This window comes from Chrysochloris asiatica, unplaced genomic scaffold (assembly GCF_000296735.1).
Source record: "Chrysochloris asiatica unplaced genomic scaffold, ChrAsi1.0 scaffold00103, whole genome shotgun sequence".
NCBI lineage: Eukaryota > Metazoa > Chordata > Mammalia > Afrosoricida > Chrysochloridae > Chrysochloris > Chrysochloris asiatica.
Genome location: NW_006408621.1, coordinates 8590895 through 8609291, shown reverse-complemented (window position 1 = coordinate 8609291; position 18397 = coordinate 8590895). Strand labels below are relative to the sequence as shown.

The window sequence follows — 18397 nt, the reverse complement described above, 5'->3', positions numbered from 1 at the left end:
TAAACTGACCTTGAGGTCCAGTGCTTAGCCCACAGTACCACCCCAGGATCCCAATCACAGGCATAGAGGCTAAGATTTAGAATATATCACAAAGTGGAGAAACTTGGCTAGAAGGGCCATAATAAAGAATAAGCTGCCCTGCAGCAATACACAAGCCTCTACTGACAGATGAGTGGTTCCTCCACTTGAGCTGTGATTTGAACCCCAAGTCTTCTTGATGGAAGGAGAGAATTCTACCACTGAGTTACTGCTGCCCTCATTTTACATTCTTCTTGTTGTTAAGTGCTTTCGAGTTAGTTCTGACTCATAGCAACCTTGTATAGTTTCACCCATGAAGTAGCTGGCTGGCTCAAACTACCAACCTTGTGGTTCACAGTCCAGTACTTTTCCTACAGAGCTACCATACTCTCGTTTTCACATGTGAGGCAATGATTATGAAACTGGAATTTGGTAGCCAGGTAATTCTCTCGGCCATTAAAGAAAGTGAATGGTAAAGCTTATGTTACTGGTGATCAGTACTACCATTTCACTTGGATAGATGTGTTGTTTCGGTCCCAAATTTATCAGCTTGTTTAGTGTATCTGAGATTGTATAATAGTAATTATTCCTTATTTGGAATATCTTTTTTAAAAAAAATATGAGATTAAGAACAAGAAACCAAGTCTGTTGTTCATTTGTTCATCTTTTTTCTCTGAAGATACATACAAGAGTAAGTATTTAATACTGTGATGGAGTAATCCAATGAGTTTTATTATATTATTGTACCTTTTAAAAAAGGAGCTCTGGTAGCATAGTGGTTACGAATCAGGCTGCTAAACCTTAAGGTCGACAGTTCGAAACTACCAGCTCTTCCGCAGGAGAAAGATGAGGCTTTCTGCTCCCATAAAGATTTGCAGCCTTGGAAACCCTGTGCAGGGTCACTATGAGTCAGAACCGACTCCACGGTACTTAACAACAACAGCAACAACCTTTTAAAAAAGACCCAAAAAAAAAAAGTTTTCTCCTATATTTTAAAAATAGTGTATCTTATTTTATATATGCAAGTTCCAAAAGAATATATAAGTATCATTAAGTTTCATATATTTTTCTTTTGTATTATGAATATCATCTTAAAAAGTGGTCAACATGTTTTAGTACAGTTTTTTACACTGAAAAATATTTTCTTCAGTTCTAAATTCTTTTGAACTTTTTATATTAGGGTGTATATTCTGAAACATACATTAACATTGACATGTAATACTCAAACGTGAGATGTTGTTAATTATACTTGACATTGAAGATTTTCATTAAATTATGTAATGGTCAATATCAGTTGATTTATATAATCCTAGTAAAATACTTAATAAAGTTTACTGTAGTAGAATTTTACACTAGTTGATTTATAATCATAGTAAAGTACTTAATAGCGCTTACTGTAGTAGAATTTGACCTACTTTTATTTTGTAGATTTTCAGTTATATGTGAGAAAAGTCATCCATGATTGGTATAGATTCTTTGCTTTACTAATTTATTAAGTTTGAAACGAGCAACTCATTTTGTTTCTATCCTTAGCTGTAGCACCAGTTGTACCTGATTTAAGTAGTGACATTGATACAAGTAATTTTGATGACTTGGAAGAAGACAAGGGAGATGAAGAAACATTCCCTATTCCTAAAGCTTTTGTTGGCAACCAACTACCTTTTGTAGGATTTACATACTATAGTAATCGAAGGTAAGTAGGCCAAACAGTGATTTTAGAGGCAGGTGTTGATTTTATTGTATCCTATCATTTTCTTTGGGCTGTATAAAAATAATTTAAAGTAGTTTTAGTGGTGCATAAAAATGTATTATGTCATTTTTTTAGAGATGCATGATATTCCCATGTTTCATGTTTAATTCTTTTTAATTAATGTTCATGCTACTGTTTTTCAGAAATTCTTTACTGAGTGATATATATCTGTAAGCTATAAAACAAATAGGTCAAAGACTCAATAATGCTGATACTTGGTTAATTTTTATACCCAAATAATTCTAGTTTATAATACATTTTGGAACAACACATAGAGATTTCCAGTACTATCACTGTATTTTTAGAACCAAACCCAAACCCACTGCTGTCATGGCAATCCAGCTCACAGCAAGCCTTTAGGACAGTAGAACTGCCCTATATGGCTTCCAAAGCTGTAAATCTATATGCACACAGACTGCCACATCTTTCCTTATGGAATGCCTCATGGGTTTGAACCACCAATCTTTTGGTTAGCAGCCAAACTTTAACCACTCTGTCACCAGGGTTCCTGATATTATCAAAGATAATTTTTAGCTCCTCAGAAACTGATTTTTCTCAAAAACTGCCAGATGAATTCATCTGTGTCTTGCAGCATATAATTAGTCATGTTTTATAACATAGAATATACCTGTACATTTGCTTTGGGCAAGTAACTGTCTATGTCTTCATTTTGTCAGAAATAATGGTGATGATGATGATGATAATTGTAGTAAGAGTGAAGTAAGCAGGGCTTGTTACAGAATAAATATTCAATAAATGTCAGCTATTAACAGTTAACAGGAGTCCTGGTGTGGTGCTGTGGTTTAATGTGCCAGACTGTGAAGCAGTTTGAACTGCAAGGTCGGTGGTTCAGGTTAACCAGCTGCTCCTCGGAAATCCTATACAGAATCGCTATGGGTTGGAATCGATTCAACAGCACTTAACAATAACAACAACATTAACAGTTAAGCACTTGACTATAGGAGTCTTGGTGTGGTGAATTAGGATAAGCACTCTACCTCAAGGTTCAGTTTGAACTACAAGGTCAATGGTTCAAACACACCAGCTACTCCTTAGAAACTCTATACAGGGTCATGATGAGTCAGAACCAACTCCACGGTTTGAAACCACCCAAAAACTCCTCGGAAGCTATACCAGACATCCGCTTCTGAAAGATCACACTTAAAACTCTATTGAGGAAAGCACGGGGCTTGATGGCAGCTAGAGTGGAGGTGCATTGAAGTTCGCCGTCAGCGATACCACAGAATACCAGGCAAAGCAGATCCAGGGCAGGGCTCCAAAACTCAGAACCACAGAGATAGGAATATTTTAAAGGTTTGAAGGCTTATAGCTAGTGGAACTTGTAGCAAAAGTAAGAAATCACGTACTTTTGAATCTGCCGGGCTTGGCGGCCCTGATCCTACAACTTGGGCGAGACCAAGCCAGGGAGCAGAAACACCATGGAAAAACTGCAGGAGCAAAGGTGGACAATATGCTTTATCAGTTTTGCTTTGTTCTGATTTTCTTTTTTTTTTGGTTATCTGTTCTTTGGCACCTCCATTCTGGTGAACAGAGGGGGTGCCTAAGCAAGTGGACACCCCCCACCTACCACTGGTGGGTTCTTCTGCCACACATGTGCACAGATACTCAGCCCAAGAGCAGGCCCTGAATTGTTTTTTGTTGTTGTTGTTTTGTTTTGTTTTTTAAATATGGGAAAGGCCAGGACACGGATGTTGTTGTTGTTAAGTGCCGTCAAGTCAATTCCAACCCATAGCGACCCTGTATAGGGTTTCCAAGGAGCAGCTGGGAAGCTTGAACTACCAACCTTGCAGTTCAAACAGTTTTGCAGTCTGGTGCATTAGCCCACAGTGCCACACCAGAACTCCTAGGACACAGGTGTAGAGTGGGAAGAAGGGTTTAAAAACAAAACAAGCCGAAAATTAAATCCTGAGGTACAGCATAACAGCCAACAGTGGCATCTTGAAATCTCTCAGGCAGCTTTGAAGGCAAGAAGCTGAAGACAGGACATTAAAGTCATACTCATATTAGGCTACAGATTTTTTTTTTTCCTCTCCCTCCTCTCCCTTTTCTGCAATTATAGACTACAGTACTCATTCTAGTTTTGTCTTTTTGTTGTTGCTTTTTTGTTTTGTTTTGTTTTCTTGGTTGTTGTTTTTTGCTGGTGCTGTTTTGCTGTTGTATGCTCTCCCTTCTACCTTTGGGGGACTATTTCTCTCCCTGTATTACCCAAGAAGAGACAGAAACTGCTGCTAAAACCACACTCTATGAAACACCAAAACGCAGGCAAGAACCAGTACCAACTGCCATATACCAGGGAGGCAGACAACACCTGTAAAAGTTACTCTGAGTTAAGCAATAAGAAGAGTCAAAAGGGAAGCCCACATTCCTGATCACATCTACCTAGAAGCAATCAACATAAAAAAAAAATACGAAAACACATACTCAATTAAGTATTAAGGCCACAGATAAGCACTAAACATCAAGAAGCAAAAGCAGCTGACCATATCAACACATGTCCAGAAACAAGATAAAATATCCGAGACAAATGACCTAGCGGTAGACCTGGACTCCATTCTGGAAGGAGGGCAGGCCTTGGAAATACCTGAGAAGGAATTCAGAAAAATGATTATAAAATGTTTCAAAACACTTTACAACGGAGTTGAGAAAAATAAGGAAGATGTCAGGAAAGCGCTACAGGAACAATCAAATAAGATAGATGAAGCATTGGAAATAATTCAGAACCTACAGAAAGAGGCTCAAATGGTCAATAATAGAATATCAGTAATAGACACTACTCTGAAAGGGCAAAGGAGTAGAATAGAAGAGATGGAAGACAGATCTTTTAATACCACTAAGATAGAAGAGCAAACAGAAAAAGAGATAAAAAATCTGAAGAAGGTCTAAGATTCATGTTGAACAACATGAAGAGGAATAACTTAAGAATTATCGGCATTCCGGAGCACAAGTCCACAGAGGAAATAGTTGAAGAACTGCTGGTAGAAAATTTCTCTAACATACTTAGAAGTGAAAAGATAAACTTTCAAGAAGCGCAACGAACCCCTGGAAAGATAGACGCCAAAAGAAAATCACCGAGACATAATCAGGCTCTCCAAAATCAAAGATAAGGAGACACTCCTGAAAGCAGCTAAGGAAAACAGAAGTGTTACATAAAAAGGCAAGCAAGTCTGATTAAGCTCAGATCTCTCAGCAGAAACCATGCAAGCAAGAAGGCAATGGGGAGACCTATATAAAACCCTGAAAGAAAAAAACTGCCAACCAAGTATCCTTTATCCAGCAAAGCTATAAATCAAATACGACAGTGTAATCAAAACATTCCAGGATAAACAGAATTTCCAAAGCCAACCCTACGCTACAAAACATCCTAAAGGGAGTTCTGTGGACTGAGAACCAACAAGAACAGACAACAACCAGAGATTGACATACGTGGCAGCATCTCCCAGAATTAAATAGAAGGCGGCAGAGTCGAGAACAGAACAAAACTATAAGAACAAACTCAGAGAATCTGGGAGATCAATCTATGATCAAAACAATTACAGTGTAAAAGAAGGTAAACACATAGGAACAGAGATCCAGATGGTGAGAAGGTCAGGTAGATTACAGGATAAAATAGACTGCACTACATGGAGAGAAAAGTTAATGGACTATAAGACAACCTCAAAGAAAATTAACACTTCACAACATGCCAAGAAAAAACAAACTATGGAGTGGTTTTACTTTGCACATGTAGGACTGTTATGAGTTGGAATTGATGTAGTGACAACTGACAAGATAGTTGCTTTAGTCTTATCACATGTACTAGAGGCATAAGTTAAATAGTCAATATTATTTCAGTGTGCTGAAAATTCATTCAACAGAACGACATATTTAGCAACTTACTCTTTGCCAGGTATGTACCAGGTGTTTGTGTACAGGGAGAAGGATATAGTCCTTTCTCTTGAGACTCACAGCCTAGAGAAAGATGAATAAGATACAATTTTCTCTTGAAATGCACATATCCTAGTGTATAAATAATAACTTACATATAGTATATATTGGTAAATCTAAATAAAGTGCTGTTGTTGTTGTTAAGTGTTATGAAGACAATTCCAACTCATAGTGGCCCTGTATAGGGTTTCCTAGGCCTAAAATTTTTGCAGGCGCTAAGAACCTCATCTACTTACCACAGATTAACTGGTGGATTCTAAGCACCAAAGTTGTGGTTTGCAGTCCTATGCTTAACCTACAGAGCCACCGTGTTCGGAAGTTATAGCTAACCTTATTTTAAACTGAAGGGTCTGTTATAATAATCCATTCAGGTCAAGTTTAAAAAACCGAAAAGGTAATTCAGTCCTGTTTTATGACACATCTCTAATATTCAAACTAAAATAATACTGAATACTTTTTGTTACATCACTAAGTAGCTAGTCTGTGAATTTTGACCATTAGAAAAATCCAGTTTTTTTTCAAATTCAGTGTTTTAAACTTGTTTTTCCTAACATTCTACAAGCATAATACTGTAGCTATGAATATATACACACACACTTATATATACAGAAGCTTCAGGTGAATTGAGTGAAGGTTTGCAGAGTAGCTAGATCATCAGTTTTACATTAAACAAATCATACATGCTTCGTTTCATCTCAGTATAGTGTCAGTCATCCCACTTCCTTCTTGTGTTTCTTGTTTCCATTCCTCCTTTCTCAAACCTTCTGAATTTTGTCTTTAGGTAAATGCTATCCTTTTGATCTTGAATGATTGACCATTCTATGGTGTGCTTACATCACCATTGTCATTTCCCCCCTATGTACCTTACCTGTTGCTTGGCTCAAAATTGAACCCCAGAGGTGAGTTCAATTCCAGATCTGAAGAATGACCAAGGGCCATAGTTTCCAGGGTTCTACTAGTCTCTCTCTGACCAGTAAGCATGATTTTGGGATTTTGTTTTTGTTTTTTAATGGTTTTGCATTTTGGTTCACATTTTCTCCTGCTCTATCCAGGACCTTCTAATGTGGTCTTTCAGAGCAGTTTGTAGTGGTAGCCTGGTACCATCTAGTTCTTTTGGTCTCAAGGTCATGGAGACTGATGTTCATATGGTTCATTAGTACACTGGACTAATTGTTTCCAAATGTCTTCAATTTTCATCACTCTTCTTTCCTCTAGACAGGAAGAAACCAATAGTTGGACTTTACGTGATTGTTTGTGAGCTTTTAAGATCCCAGTCACTGTTTACTAAGTAGGATGTAGAACAGTGTCTTTGGGCACTGTGTTATTCCATTTGACCATGGTGTCCCCATCCTGAGTCCCCAGGCCCAACATTTCATTCCCTCAAGTTGTTTGGCAGTGTCTAAGAAGTTTTCATAATTTTGCTCCCTGTGTGCTCCACCATCGCTGCAGAAAGATGAGGCTTTCTGTTTCCACGAAGATTTAAAGCCTCAAATGCTATATAGAGTTGTGAAGTCCTGGATCATAGTGACCCTCAATAGGGTTTCTGAGGCTGTAAATCTTTGTAGGAATAGAAAGCCTCATCTTTATCCCACAGAGTGACTGACTGGTGGACTCAAACCACCAACCTTATGGTTCATAGTCCAGTGCTTATCCTACAGAGATTTCCAAAAGAGGAAAATATAAAATGAACTACCAAGATGTCCAATAACGGCATTTGATCCTAACATAATACTTCGTGTCTATATGATGTGTTGGTAACTGATAATTGTTTAAATTTTTGCATACTATTTCAAGTTGTTTAATTCTGACAAGTTCTAGAATGATGTTCTGGTGAGTTACCTTCCAAAATAGCATCATTGTCTTATTTTTAAGACTTAAGTTGTATTACTCAGTTATTAATGAAATATAGTACCTATTATAAAGAATTTGGATTCCTGGTGTGGTGTACTATAGGAATAGCACTGGACTGCAAACGACTAGGTTGTCAGTTGAAATCCACCAGATATTTTTTAGAAACCCTATACAAGGTCGCTATGAGTCAGAACTGACTTGATGGCAGTTATCAACAACAACAATGCTCTACCACATTCATGGATACGTTTGCAGCAAAGGTAAATAGCCCTGTACATATATCCTCTGTCAAACCTTTATAGATTTATAGTTATACTCCTACTGTCCTTCCCACACCTGGTCAGCCTGTGTATTTATCCATATATTTACTGACGATCACTGCTATTGCAGAATTGTGTCTATAGCTTGTTTTCCTCTGTTCTCTTTAACTCTTGCATTCCTCTCTGTGTCTTGCCCTGCGTTCGTCATTCTTCTGCCAACCTCCCTCTTGGTGCATATTGTCTTCCCTGTCACCCAAGTTAACAAATGTCTGGGGTGATAATTGTTGATGCATTATTCTCATGGTTTGGGATTTTCTGAGTACTGTTCAACAATTCATTACTTAGCTCTATTTGGATAAGTAAGTAATCCAGAATTAAATCAAGATCAATATAAATTATTTTTACTCTATTAGTCATACAGTAGTCATGTTTAATGTCCCAAACTATTTTCCAGATTTCTTAGAAGTAGAAATTGTACTCTGTTATTAATTATCTTCATCTTATTGAGTAATATAGTGCTGTTCAGTGATTATTGATTTCTTGTTGTTGTTATGTGCCGTGGAGTCGATTCCAACTCATAGCAACCCTGTACAGGGTTTCCAAGGCTGTAAATCTTCACGGGAGCAGAAAGCCTCATCTTTCTCTCACGGAACAGCTGGTAGTTTCAAACTGCTGACCTTGGGTTCATAGCCCGATTTGTAACCATTACACTACCAGAGCTCCTTATTGAGTAGATTGGCAAAATTGGGTTTACTGTTAATAAAGACAGAATCAGCAAATCTGTATGATGTTGGTCTGCAAGCCCTTTTTGGCAAAAAGAAAATTTAAGTAAACTCTTTGCATATTGATCAGCTTTATTGCAATATGTAAGCACTGATTTGAACATATTGATATAAAATTTAAAACTTTTGAAGTTTTTCTGAAATCCAAATATACTGTTATCATTTCAAGTAATGCATTATTGCTGAGGTATAGCTAAATTAAATATGATTATGAATAGTTATAAACTTTTATCTATATTCTTAATATACTACTTATCTTCATAAAGTTACCAAAAGCAACAGTATACTATGCAAAAAGACCATTAAGGGAAAAAAAAAAGACAAAAGAAAACATTAACAGATGTGTGAGGTGGCATCCTTTCATTTCATCTGTTTCATTCAGAGAATCTGATAACTAATTTTGTAGAAGGCCAAACATCAACTCTATTGATGTAGCATAACCAATTTAAAGAGTAAACATTGTGATTTCCTATCTAATTCAGAGTCTGCTGACATCACTATGTCCTTTTTTTATTTTTATTTTACATCTTTTAATACTGAATGTTACACTGAATTTTTGCAGCACTAAAATTGTAGAATTCAATTACACTACATCTGGAATTTGTTATTGGTTAGTTACATAAGAACTTTCCTTTATAAATCTGCTACATAGTTTCTGTTGTCTTACGATATTATCTCATAATTAGTTGAATCTCCACTTGATATAGATATTTTTCCTAGAAAACATAAAAAATGTCGTATTTGTAGCTGTTTCCAGGAAAAAAATATATATATAAATTAATAGTACTTAAAGGACTCATTGTTATGGAGTGTGTTATTGCCCCATAACATCTGTGAGATATACTATAAATATTTTATCTCTTTCAGACACCTCCCCCCATTAATGACAGTGGTAGCATTGATAGTGGTGATGTTAAAAGAAGTTGTAGTAGTAGTTACAGTGGTTGCAGTGGCAACCCTTTTGACTTAACCTTTGGTAGCAGGAAATTTCCTTTATATACATCATCTATTTAGATCTGTTTGATGATCTTATAAAACATCTAACAAAGACCTCTAAAGCTCCCTAAAGATTATATTTAAATATACTTTTAACGTAAGGAGCAGTAACCACACATATCCCTTTCATAAGGCTTAGAGTTCAAAAGAATAGCAAGATAACACCAGAACGTTTGTTGTTACCTGTTTTCTGTTTGTTTTTTTAATCACTTAGGCAAAACCTCTTAACTTTTGACCCAAAAAGGCACTATTATGATTTATTGAAAAACAGATGGGAGCAGGGAGTTATGTATGTATCTATAGTAGTCAACACAATTCCTTATCTTCAATCCCTAAACCCCAAATAGCTCTGAAAATGGAAAGGTTTGTAGTTATTTGTGTGATGGTAAAACCTGCCATCACTTAATTTTATGGCCAAAAATGTAACCTAAGCTAATGAAGCTATTTATAGTTTTTATTTTCCAGTTTGGTTTTGCTTCAGGAACGTAAAAACAAGGGGGCTTCAATATTTTCATGAAAAATTTTAAATTAAAAGGTATTGGAACATCTCCACAAACTTTTTGAAGCTCCTTTGTATATAAGGTCCTGCTTCGGACACAATTTATTTAATATTTTTATTTCTGTCATTTTTATAATTTGAGGTAGCTTCAAAAAGTTTGTGGAAAATGGAATTAAAGATAATGGATTTTTCCACAAACTTTTTGAAACCCCCTCAATATAGTTCTAAAATGAAGAATTGTATAATTGTTTGTTAGTGTTTGTTTTAGGGTATTAAACATTTTTTTGTTTTCTTTTTAAACTTTTTTTTTTTCTTCCCAGATACTTACCTTCAGCAAATCCTAATGATAACAGAACTAGTTCCAATGTGGATAAAAACTTGGTAGGTTTTTCTTATTTTTGTTTTGTTTTGTGGATAATGAATTTATATTTGGTATCAAGTAAACATATTTTGCCTATGAATGTGTGTAGTTAGTTAGTGAAATTAAATTTATAGAGCCATTTCATCTGCGGTGCCCTCTGCAGTCTGATTTCTTGCCTGAACATCAAATGGCATGATAAATATGGAGGCAATCGGTAAACCCTGACTGCTACACAAATTGACAGTGGTAGCCTTTTTGTGATTAAGAATTTATGATAAATCAATATATCGATAAGGGTCTTGACCTATTCAAAAGATTATACTGAAGAGAGTTTAATGAAGGAACTATTAACAGGCTTGGAAGTAGGAATGAGGGGACCAATAAAGGCTACCACCGCACCCACAAATAAACTAACAACAGTGAGAAGCCATTGCTCCTACGCTTAAGGGACAAGGAGAGAAAAATCTCATTACCACACCTCAGAGAAAGCCTGGAATGTGGAAGGTGATCTGTGTTTATAGAACATAGCTACTGCCCATGTCACAGTAAAGCAAAAGGGTTGTGGGGATAGTAAATACTCATTTCTGCCAGCTTTTCTGATTTCCTGTCATTAACTCCTATGGTTGGGTCACTTGTTAAGTACCGTGGAGTCGGTTCTGACTCATAGTGACCCTACACAGGATTTCCAAGGCTGTAAATCTTTACAGGAGCAGAACGCCTCACCTTTCTGCCACGGAACCACTGGTAGTTTCGAACTGCTGACCTTGAGGTTGGCAGCCCGATTCCTAACTAATATGCTACCAGTAGGTTTCAAAGCAAAGAAGCACAGTAAATGCATCTTCAAGGCTGAAAGAAGGGTAAATGGGAGAATAACCAGTATAGTCCACTGAAAAGCAGATTACAGTAGAACATAAACATCAGATAAATGAACCTATCTATTCATACAGTTCATATTTATGAAACATTTTTTTTAAATCTGTTTACATTTGAGGAGAGTTTTTTTTGGGTTTTGGGTGATTTAAAAAACATTTTTTTTTTTACTTAAAAAACTTTAAAAATTAGAGCACCTTTGTCCAAGGGAATATAAGAATAAAAAGCTTCTGTGACCTGCTGTCACTGTATTACTTGTTGTTGTTAAGTGCTGTCCTGTCAGTTCCAACACATAGCCACCCTGTATAGGATTGCTTGTCTATGATGTTGTTGTTGTTGTTAAGTGCCGCCAAGTCTGATCCAACCCATACTGACCCTGTGTAGGGTTTCCAAGGAGAGGCTGGTGAACTTGAACCACCAACCTTGCGGTTCAAACCAGCTTTGCAGTCCAGCACATTAACCCACACACCAGGACTCTACTGTCTATGTTGCTGTTGGTGTTATATGCCATGGAGTCGGTTCCGACTCATAGCGACGCTGTACAGGGTTTCCAAGGCTGTAAATCTTTACAGGAGTCTCATCTTTCTCCCGCGGAACAGCTGGTAATTTCGAATTGCTGACCCTGAGGTTCGCAGCCCGATTCATAGCCATTATTTGTCTGTAGGGTTAAAAGTATGTTAGGATTTCAAATAATACTCATTGGGATTGTATTTTCTTTGGACTGATCTGTTCATTGGTGGCACAACTGGTAAACTCTTGACAACTAGCCAAAATGTTGGTCATTGAAACTCACCTAGAGGCACCTTGGAATCTTCTTCCAAAATGCCACTGCCTTGAAAATCCTATAGAATAGTTTTCCCTTGCACACATGGTGTTGTCATGAGATGGAATTGACTTGATGGCAGCTAGCAACAACTAGTAATAGAGTTAAAAATACATTAAGATTAATAAACAACAACAAAGCAATTCAAAATAATTATGTTTTCTCTGGACTGATCTCATTTAGTGGTAGTTGTCATAAATATGCTATCTTATTTAACTTTTGCTCCAGCAAAATCATAGGGGGAGGAAAATACCTTTGTGTACTGAATTTCTTAATCTGGAACTACTTTAAAAAATCAGTTAATTTTGTTTTTAACTCTTCCTTGAAAGCCTTCTAGCAGAGATGTTAGTGAACAAATGTGCACTTGCCCAATACAAAGGATAATATTCAGTCCCTCTCTTATCTTACTTACTATATTTGATATTGATTGCTGCTTTCCACTTGGAACTTGAAACATTTATAACCCTTTTCTTTCCTCATTATTTTCCCCCCCTACCTCCTTGAATTTTTCCATTGTCTTTGCAAGATCTTCTTCTGCCTACTCAATTATTAAATGTTTTCCAGGCTTCTGATTCTGGATCATTTCTCATTTGATGTAGGTAATCTATTGAATGTCTAGCTTGTTACGCTGAACTCCAAACCTGAGTCTCTGTCTCTCTCAGGCTACTAGACTTCTCTCCCAGGTCTGCATGGGCATCTCCAACTAGACCAACGTTAACTCATAGTTTCATCCTCTCCCAAACAGTTTTTCTTTTTGTGTCACCCATCTTTTGAAATGATTTTTCTAATTAGTTACTAGGTTCTATTTTCTGCCTTCTAATTGGCACATATATGTATCTCCTCCTCCTCATTCCTACAGCCACTACCTTATATCAGACCTACATTCTCTCTTGCCTGAACTGTTGCACGAGCTTATTAGCTGTTTGCTCTATTTAGAATTTCTCTGCTTTAATCCTTTTACATTATTACCGAAATGGTGTTTCTTAAATGCCAATATTATGTCAATATTGTGTTTACAAAGCAATGTCCTCAACTCTTATTTTTGCTTACAACAGTTTTCTTGGTCTTACCTTTTAAGACTTAATGTCTGTCTGTTTGCATGATCTGCTATACTTGATTTCTTCTAATTTCCCAAACATGTTGTATTTTCTTCTGCCTTTCTACTTTTGGCTTCATTATTCTTTCTTAGTGAGAAGTGCCTTCGTTATAACACTTACTCTGCTTGCTAAAGTTTTCTCATCTTTTAGACCTCACCTCCGACATCTTCTTGATAGAAATATAAATTACCTCTTCTTTCCTTTAGAGTACTGTATATTTAACTTTATTATCACTTAACACATTGTATTGTAACATTTTGCATATATCTCTTTAGTTCATTATAACTTTTTCCCCCTTTCACTTCCCTACTTCTAACTATTTAATTATTTCCTTCATGAAAAGAGGGATAAATTTCCTAAATTTTATACTACTAATGCCTAGCATTGTTATTGTTGTGTGCTGTCAAGTTGGTTCTGACTCTTAGTGACCCTGTATATGGTTTCCGAGGAGTAGCTGGTGGGTTTGAACTTCTGGTCTTGTGGTTCGCAGTCCTATGCTTACCCTATAGCACCACACCTGGAGTCCAATTCCTCACATAGTGCTTTATATTACAGAGTAACTGTTGAGAAAAGGCTTGCTAAACTAGTAATAGAAAATTTCAGACAAACATGAAAAGGTATAAAGTGATAATATAAACTTGTTACTTTTAAGTTCTTTATATTTTTAGTGGAATGAGTTTTCATTTTTATTTAAAGCAGGAAAGTTTACAGAAAACAATCTACAAGTTAGAAGAACAGCTACATAATGAAATGCAGTTGAAAGATGAAATGGAGCAAAAGTGCAGGTGAGATTGTACTTTAATTATGCAGTTTTCAAGTTACCAGATATGTAACAGATGCTTATTTTAAAGCTTGTCTTTATAAAAGGAAACCCTGTAAACACTCAGAAGTAGCCTGAAGTAAAGTGGAATATATATGCTGTAAATGATATATGTTTATGAGAAATGTGTTGGATAGAATTGAAGAGTAATACTTTTGTTAGCATTAGTTAGAGATGTGTTCCTCCATCTTGTTTTAAGTGGTAATTTTAGTTAGCCTGATTGATTTCTTTTCTCTTCCATTTTAACTAGATGACTGAAGGGTAATGTAGTTGATATTAAATATGGTGTTTTCTAAGATATAAAATGTTGAAATTAAAATTCACTAAATTTTTGTGTAGCCATTCTGATTTGCGTGGGATACTCTAGAGCAGTAACTCAGAATTTTGTTTCCTGTTTGTCTAGTACTAATAAGAACACAAATATTTCTGAAAACATGGACAGATTAAGATTGTTTTAAATACCTTAGCTTAATGCTGAAATATTATTTACAAATAACAATAATTATGTTTATAGTGTAGATTATTGAATAAATGAAATACAAAAGTAACATGGAGGTTAAGTTTTCAACAAATTATATTAGAAAAACTGGCAGTTTTGTGATGGGTGGGGATGGAAGCAAGCAAAATTCTCATTTCATGTGATTCCTTTTGTGGAGGTTTATGGATTCAAGGTTAAGGGGTCTTAAACTCCTTCATGCAATAAAAAAAATTAGCCATTTAGCAAATGAAAGATGACATAGGCCATATCAATAATTTCAAATTTTCACCATTTAGCCACTTGGTCCCACTAACTATATTATCTTCACCAAATTTGTTATTTTAGGTTCTAAACATAATTCTGAGCTTCAGATCTATATGTGCAGTAGTTTCACTTGAATCCATAAACTTCCGCAAAAGGATCCAAGAGTGGAATTTCAGAAAAATATTATAACTGAAATTTAACATTTCTTTCCATTGTGAATATAGTCAGCAATTTCAAAGTTAAATATTTTTATTGAAAATCAGGGAGATAACAGTTATAAATATAAATAATAAAGTGAATTGTTGTTGTTACATACTGTTGAGTCAGTTCTGACCCACAGTGACCCTGTATACATATGCACACTTAACAACAGAGTTCCAAACTCTATAAACCATAAAATGGCAGAATCAAAGAGGAAAATAAACAATTCAACAAAAATTATTGAAGTTCTCAATACCCTCCACTGTGGTAGTTAGAATAATGTCCCCCAAAGTTGTCCCATGCTGGAATCCCTAAAACCTGTGAATATGTTACTTTTTTTTCTTACCTCTATTCACTTTATTGGCATCTTGGTATGGCACTGCGGGTTAATGCGCTGGACTACAAAGTCTGTTTGAACCGCAAGGTCGACAGTTCAAGCTTGCCAGCTGCTCCTTGGAAACCTTATACAGGATCACTGTGGGTCAGAACTTACTAAACAGCATGTAACAACAACAATTCACTTTATTATTTATTTTACACTTACAAAACAAAAAATATCTATTCATCTAAATGTCCAAAGGGCGCATTCTGCCAGCCAGCTTCCTGCCTACAGGCATACAGCATTTCTCAGTCCATGGACCTAGAACCAGCAACTGCTCTGTCTCTCCATGCCACCGCCTCTGCCACATCTCTGCTGTTGCCATTTTTCTAGGTAGAGATCTCATGGTCTACTCATGTTCTTCTTTCCTGATGGATCTGGGATCATCTGTTCATGAAATCAAAGATTAACTACTCCTCCCTTTTAGTTATACATCTTATACAATTACACTTGTGACAATTGCAATTAATCCTGCTAATGTTTATTCACAGTTGAGTCATAAAATCCTGTCACTGTTATCCTTTACCCCCTTTCACTAGCTTCATCTGGAAAAGAGGGAAACTATTCACTGGGGATTCTTCCTTACCCCTCTTACCCCTCTCATACGGAAACTAAGCACACTCATGAAAGCTTGTAAACCAGATACTTCATGCCTATATAGCTCCCTCATTTTTGATGTTGTCATTGTTAAGTGCCGTTGAGTCGATTTTGACCCATAGCGACCCTGTGTATGGTTTTCAAGGAGCAGCTGGTGAGCTTGCACCACTGACGTTGCAGTTCAAACGACTTTGCAGTATGACGCCTTAGCCCACAGCGCCACACTCCTCATTTTTGATAGCCAGTGTCTGAATTTTTCATCTCTGTCAACCCAGTACACTGAGGAAACAAAGTTGTTCCTTGACTCCTTCCATTCTTGTTGGAATTTTGAGTCACTGCATTCAAATGCAAAAGTCTAGTTCATTCAGTTGTAGCAATTTGCACTTGCTCACAGTATCAAACATCTTTATCTTCCTGGATTCAAGTTCTGGTCAACTGGCCATCCAAGCTAGGTCAAATGGATACTAGCTGCAAGTTTAAGAATTTTCTCACACCTCCCTAGTGGATGTAATTTTTTGCTACCAACAGAAATCAGATTTTTTCTTTTTTAGTATTAAAAGTACTAGTCATGGTCATTACTTCTTTGAAATGATTGCCATTAGATCCTGTGATTTTTTTTTTTTTTAACTATGTTTCAATATAACTGACTTCATCATACGTATTTTATTTTGTGTTTTAAAGTATTATTTTAATAAAAGGCCATAGATAATATTATTGACCAGACTTCACAAAGGATTCCTGGCACAGAAAAAGGTTAAGAAATCCTAGTCAAATCAAAAAGTAAGGAATGTTGTTATTTAACCCCTGGCTAGTGAAAAATAAACATATTTCTAATCTGTATTGCTTTTGTTTTTTTATAGAACTTCAAACATAAAACTTGACAAGATAATGAAAGAATTGGATGAAGAGGTAATTTTTGTTTCTAATCAGAAATTTTCTTTTTTGAGATTTTTCTCACTTTCAGATTATTATATTTCCAAAGAAAATTGCATTTGAACTATGTAAGTTGAAGCACAAAACAAAGCCAGGGTAAATTATGGTAAAAAAAACTCACTTTGGAGCTGACTACAGATCCAAGTAATACAGAATGGATTATATATTCACTTCCTTTGTGTAGTTTTATTCTAGAATCATGTTGAAATTTTAGTACATAAATTTCAGTTCAGTTGGTTGTTGTTGTTGTTAGGTGCCATTGAGTCGGTACCCACCCATAGTGACCTTATGCACAGCAGAACGAAGCACTGCCCAATCCTGGGCCAACCTCACTATTGTTGCCACACTTGAGTCCATCGATACTGCCACTTGGCCAGTCCATCTCGCTAGGAGTCTTCCTCTTCCTCTGACCTTCCACATTACCAAACATGATGTCCTTCTCCAGCAACTGGTCCCTCCTGACAATATGTCCAAAGTATGAGAGACGATGTTTGGCCATCCTGGCCTCCAAGGAGCACTCTGGCTGCACTTCTTCCATAACGGATCTATTGGTTCTTTTGGCAGCCCATGGCACATTCAGTATTCTCTTGTACGGTCTTCCTTATTCACTGTCCAGCTTTCACATGCATATGAGGTTATTGAAAATACCATGGCTTGGGTCAGGTGCATCTTAGTCCTCAAGCTGACCTCTTTGCTCTTCAACACTTGAAAACGGGCTTGTGCAGCAGATTTAGTGGTTCTTAAAAGTTGACAAGAAGGGAGCATCAAGAGATCAGAAATTGAATCTGGAATTATAGAGGAAAAAAGCAGACAAATAGGAAAGATTGAATACAATTGAAAAGGACTGACTTGATGTTGTTTCATGTGACCAAATGAGAAATATACTGATTTTAGAATTAATGATACTTGTCATGATCACCTGGTAAGAAGTTTGTATTGTAGGAGAAACATAGCACAGACATTTCATGACTGAGATTTTTTTTATAAATATGCAATACATTTTCATTTATTTTAGTCAACTTGTAAATGTCACTCTCCTGTGAAGTTTCCGGAATAAAAATGCATTCTTAATATTTTACAAACTTGCCTACTAGATAATATTTACTCATTTTAGCACTATGTGTATCACTATAAGTATTTAGGAAACCCTTTTATATAGTTTCCATTATTAGTTCAGCTCTAAAACACAAATAAAATTCAAGTACACTAAGTTCCATTTTTTTCAGATTTCCAAATTTTAAGCGGAGGATATCTTATAAAATTTCTGCATCCAGAAAGATGGAGCAAAAATACGTTTCTCCTATGTTCTAGACTCGGTGCTGGAGAATCAGATAATCTGGAAATGCTTTTAAGCATAGACAATAAAAGCCCCAAGAAAAGCATGTTTTCCTTAGCCAAAGGATGATTACAGGGGGTGGGCTAGCAAGTCAGAAAACTTATACATAATCACTGCTCTACTCTAACCAGCCACCA

At 36.2% G+C, this 18397-nt stretch overlaps 1 protein-coding gene across 1 annotated transcript in view; it reads left to right on the top strand.

Annotated features, from left to right (window-relative positions):
• Window positions 1-18397, top strand: part of ROCK1 (Rho-associated, coiled-coil containing protein kinase 1) — a 221691-nt gene that overhangs the window by 118831 nt on the left and 84463 nt on the right. The window contains exons 10-13 of the mRNA XM_006867285.1: window positions 1552-1711; window positions 10422-10482; window positions 13949-14037; window positions 16852-16900. Of these exons, the coding sequence (XP_006867347.1) occupies window positions 1552-1711; window positions 10422-10482; window positions 13949-14037; window positions 16852-16900 (359 nt within the window). The remainder of the gene's footprint in view (window positions 1-1551; window positions 1712-10421; window positions 10483-13948; window positions 14038-16851; window positions 16901-18397) is intronic.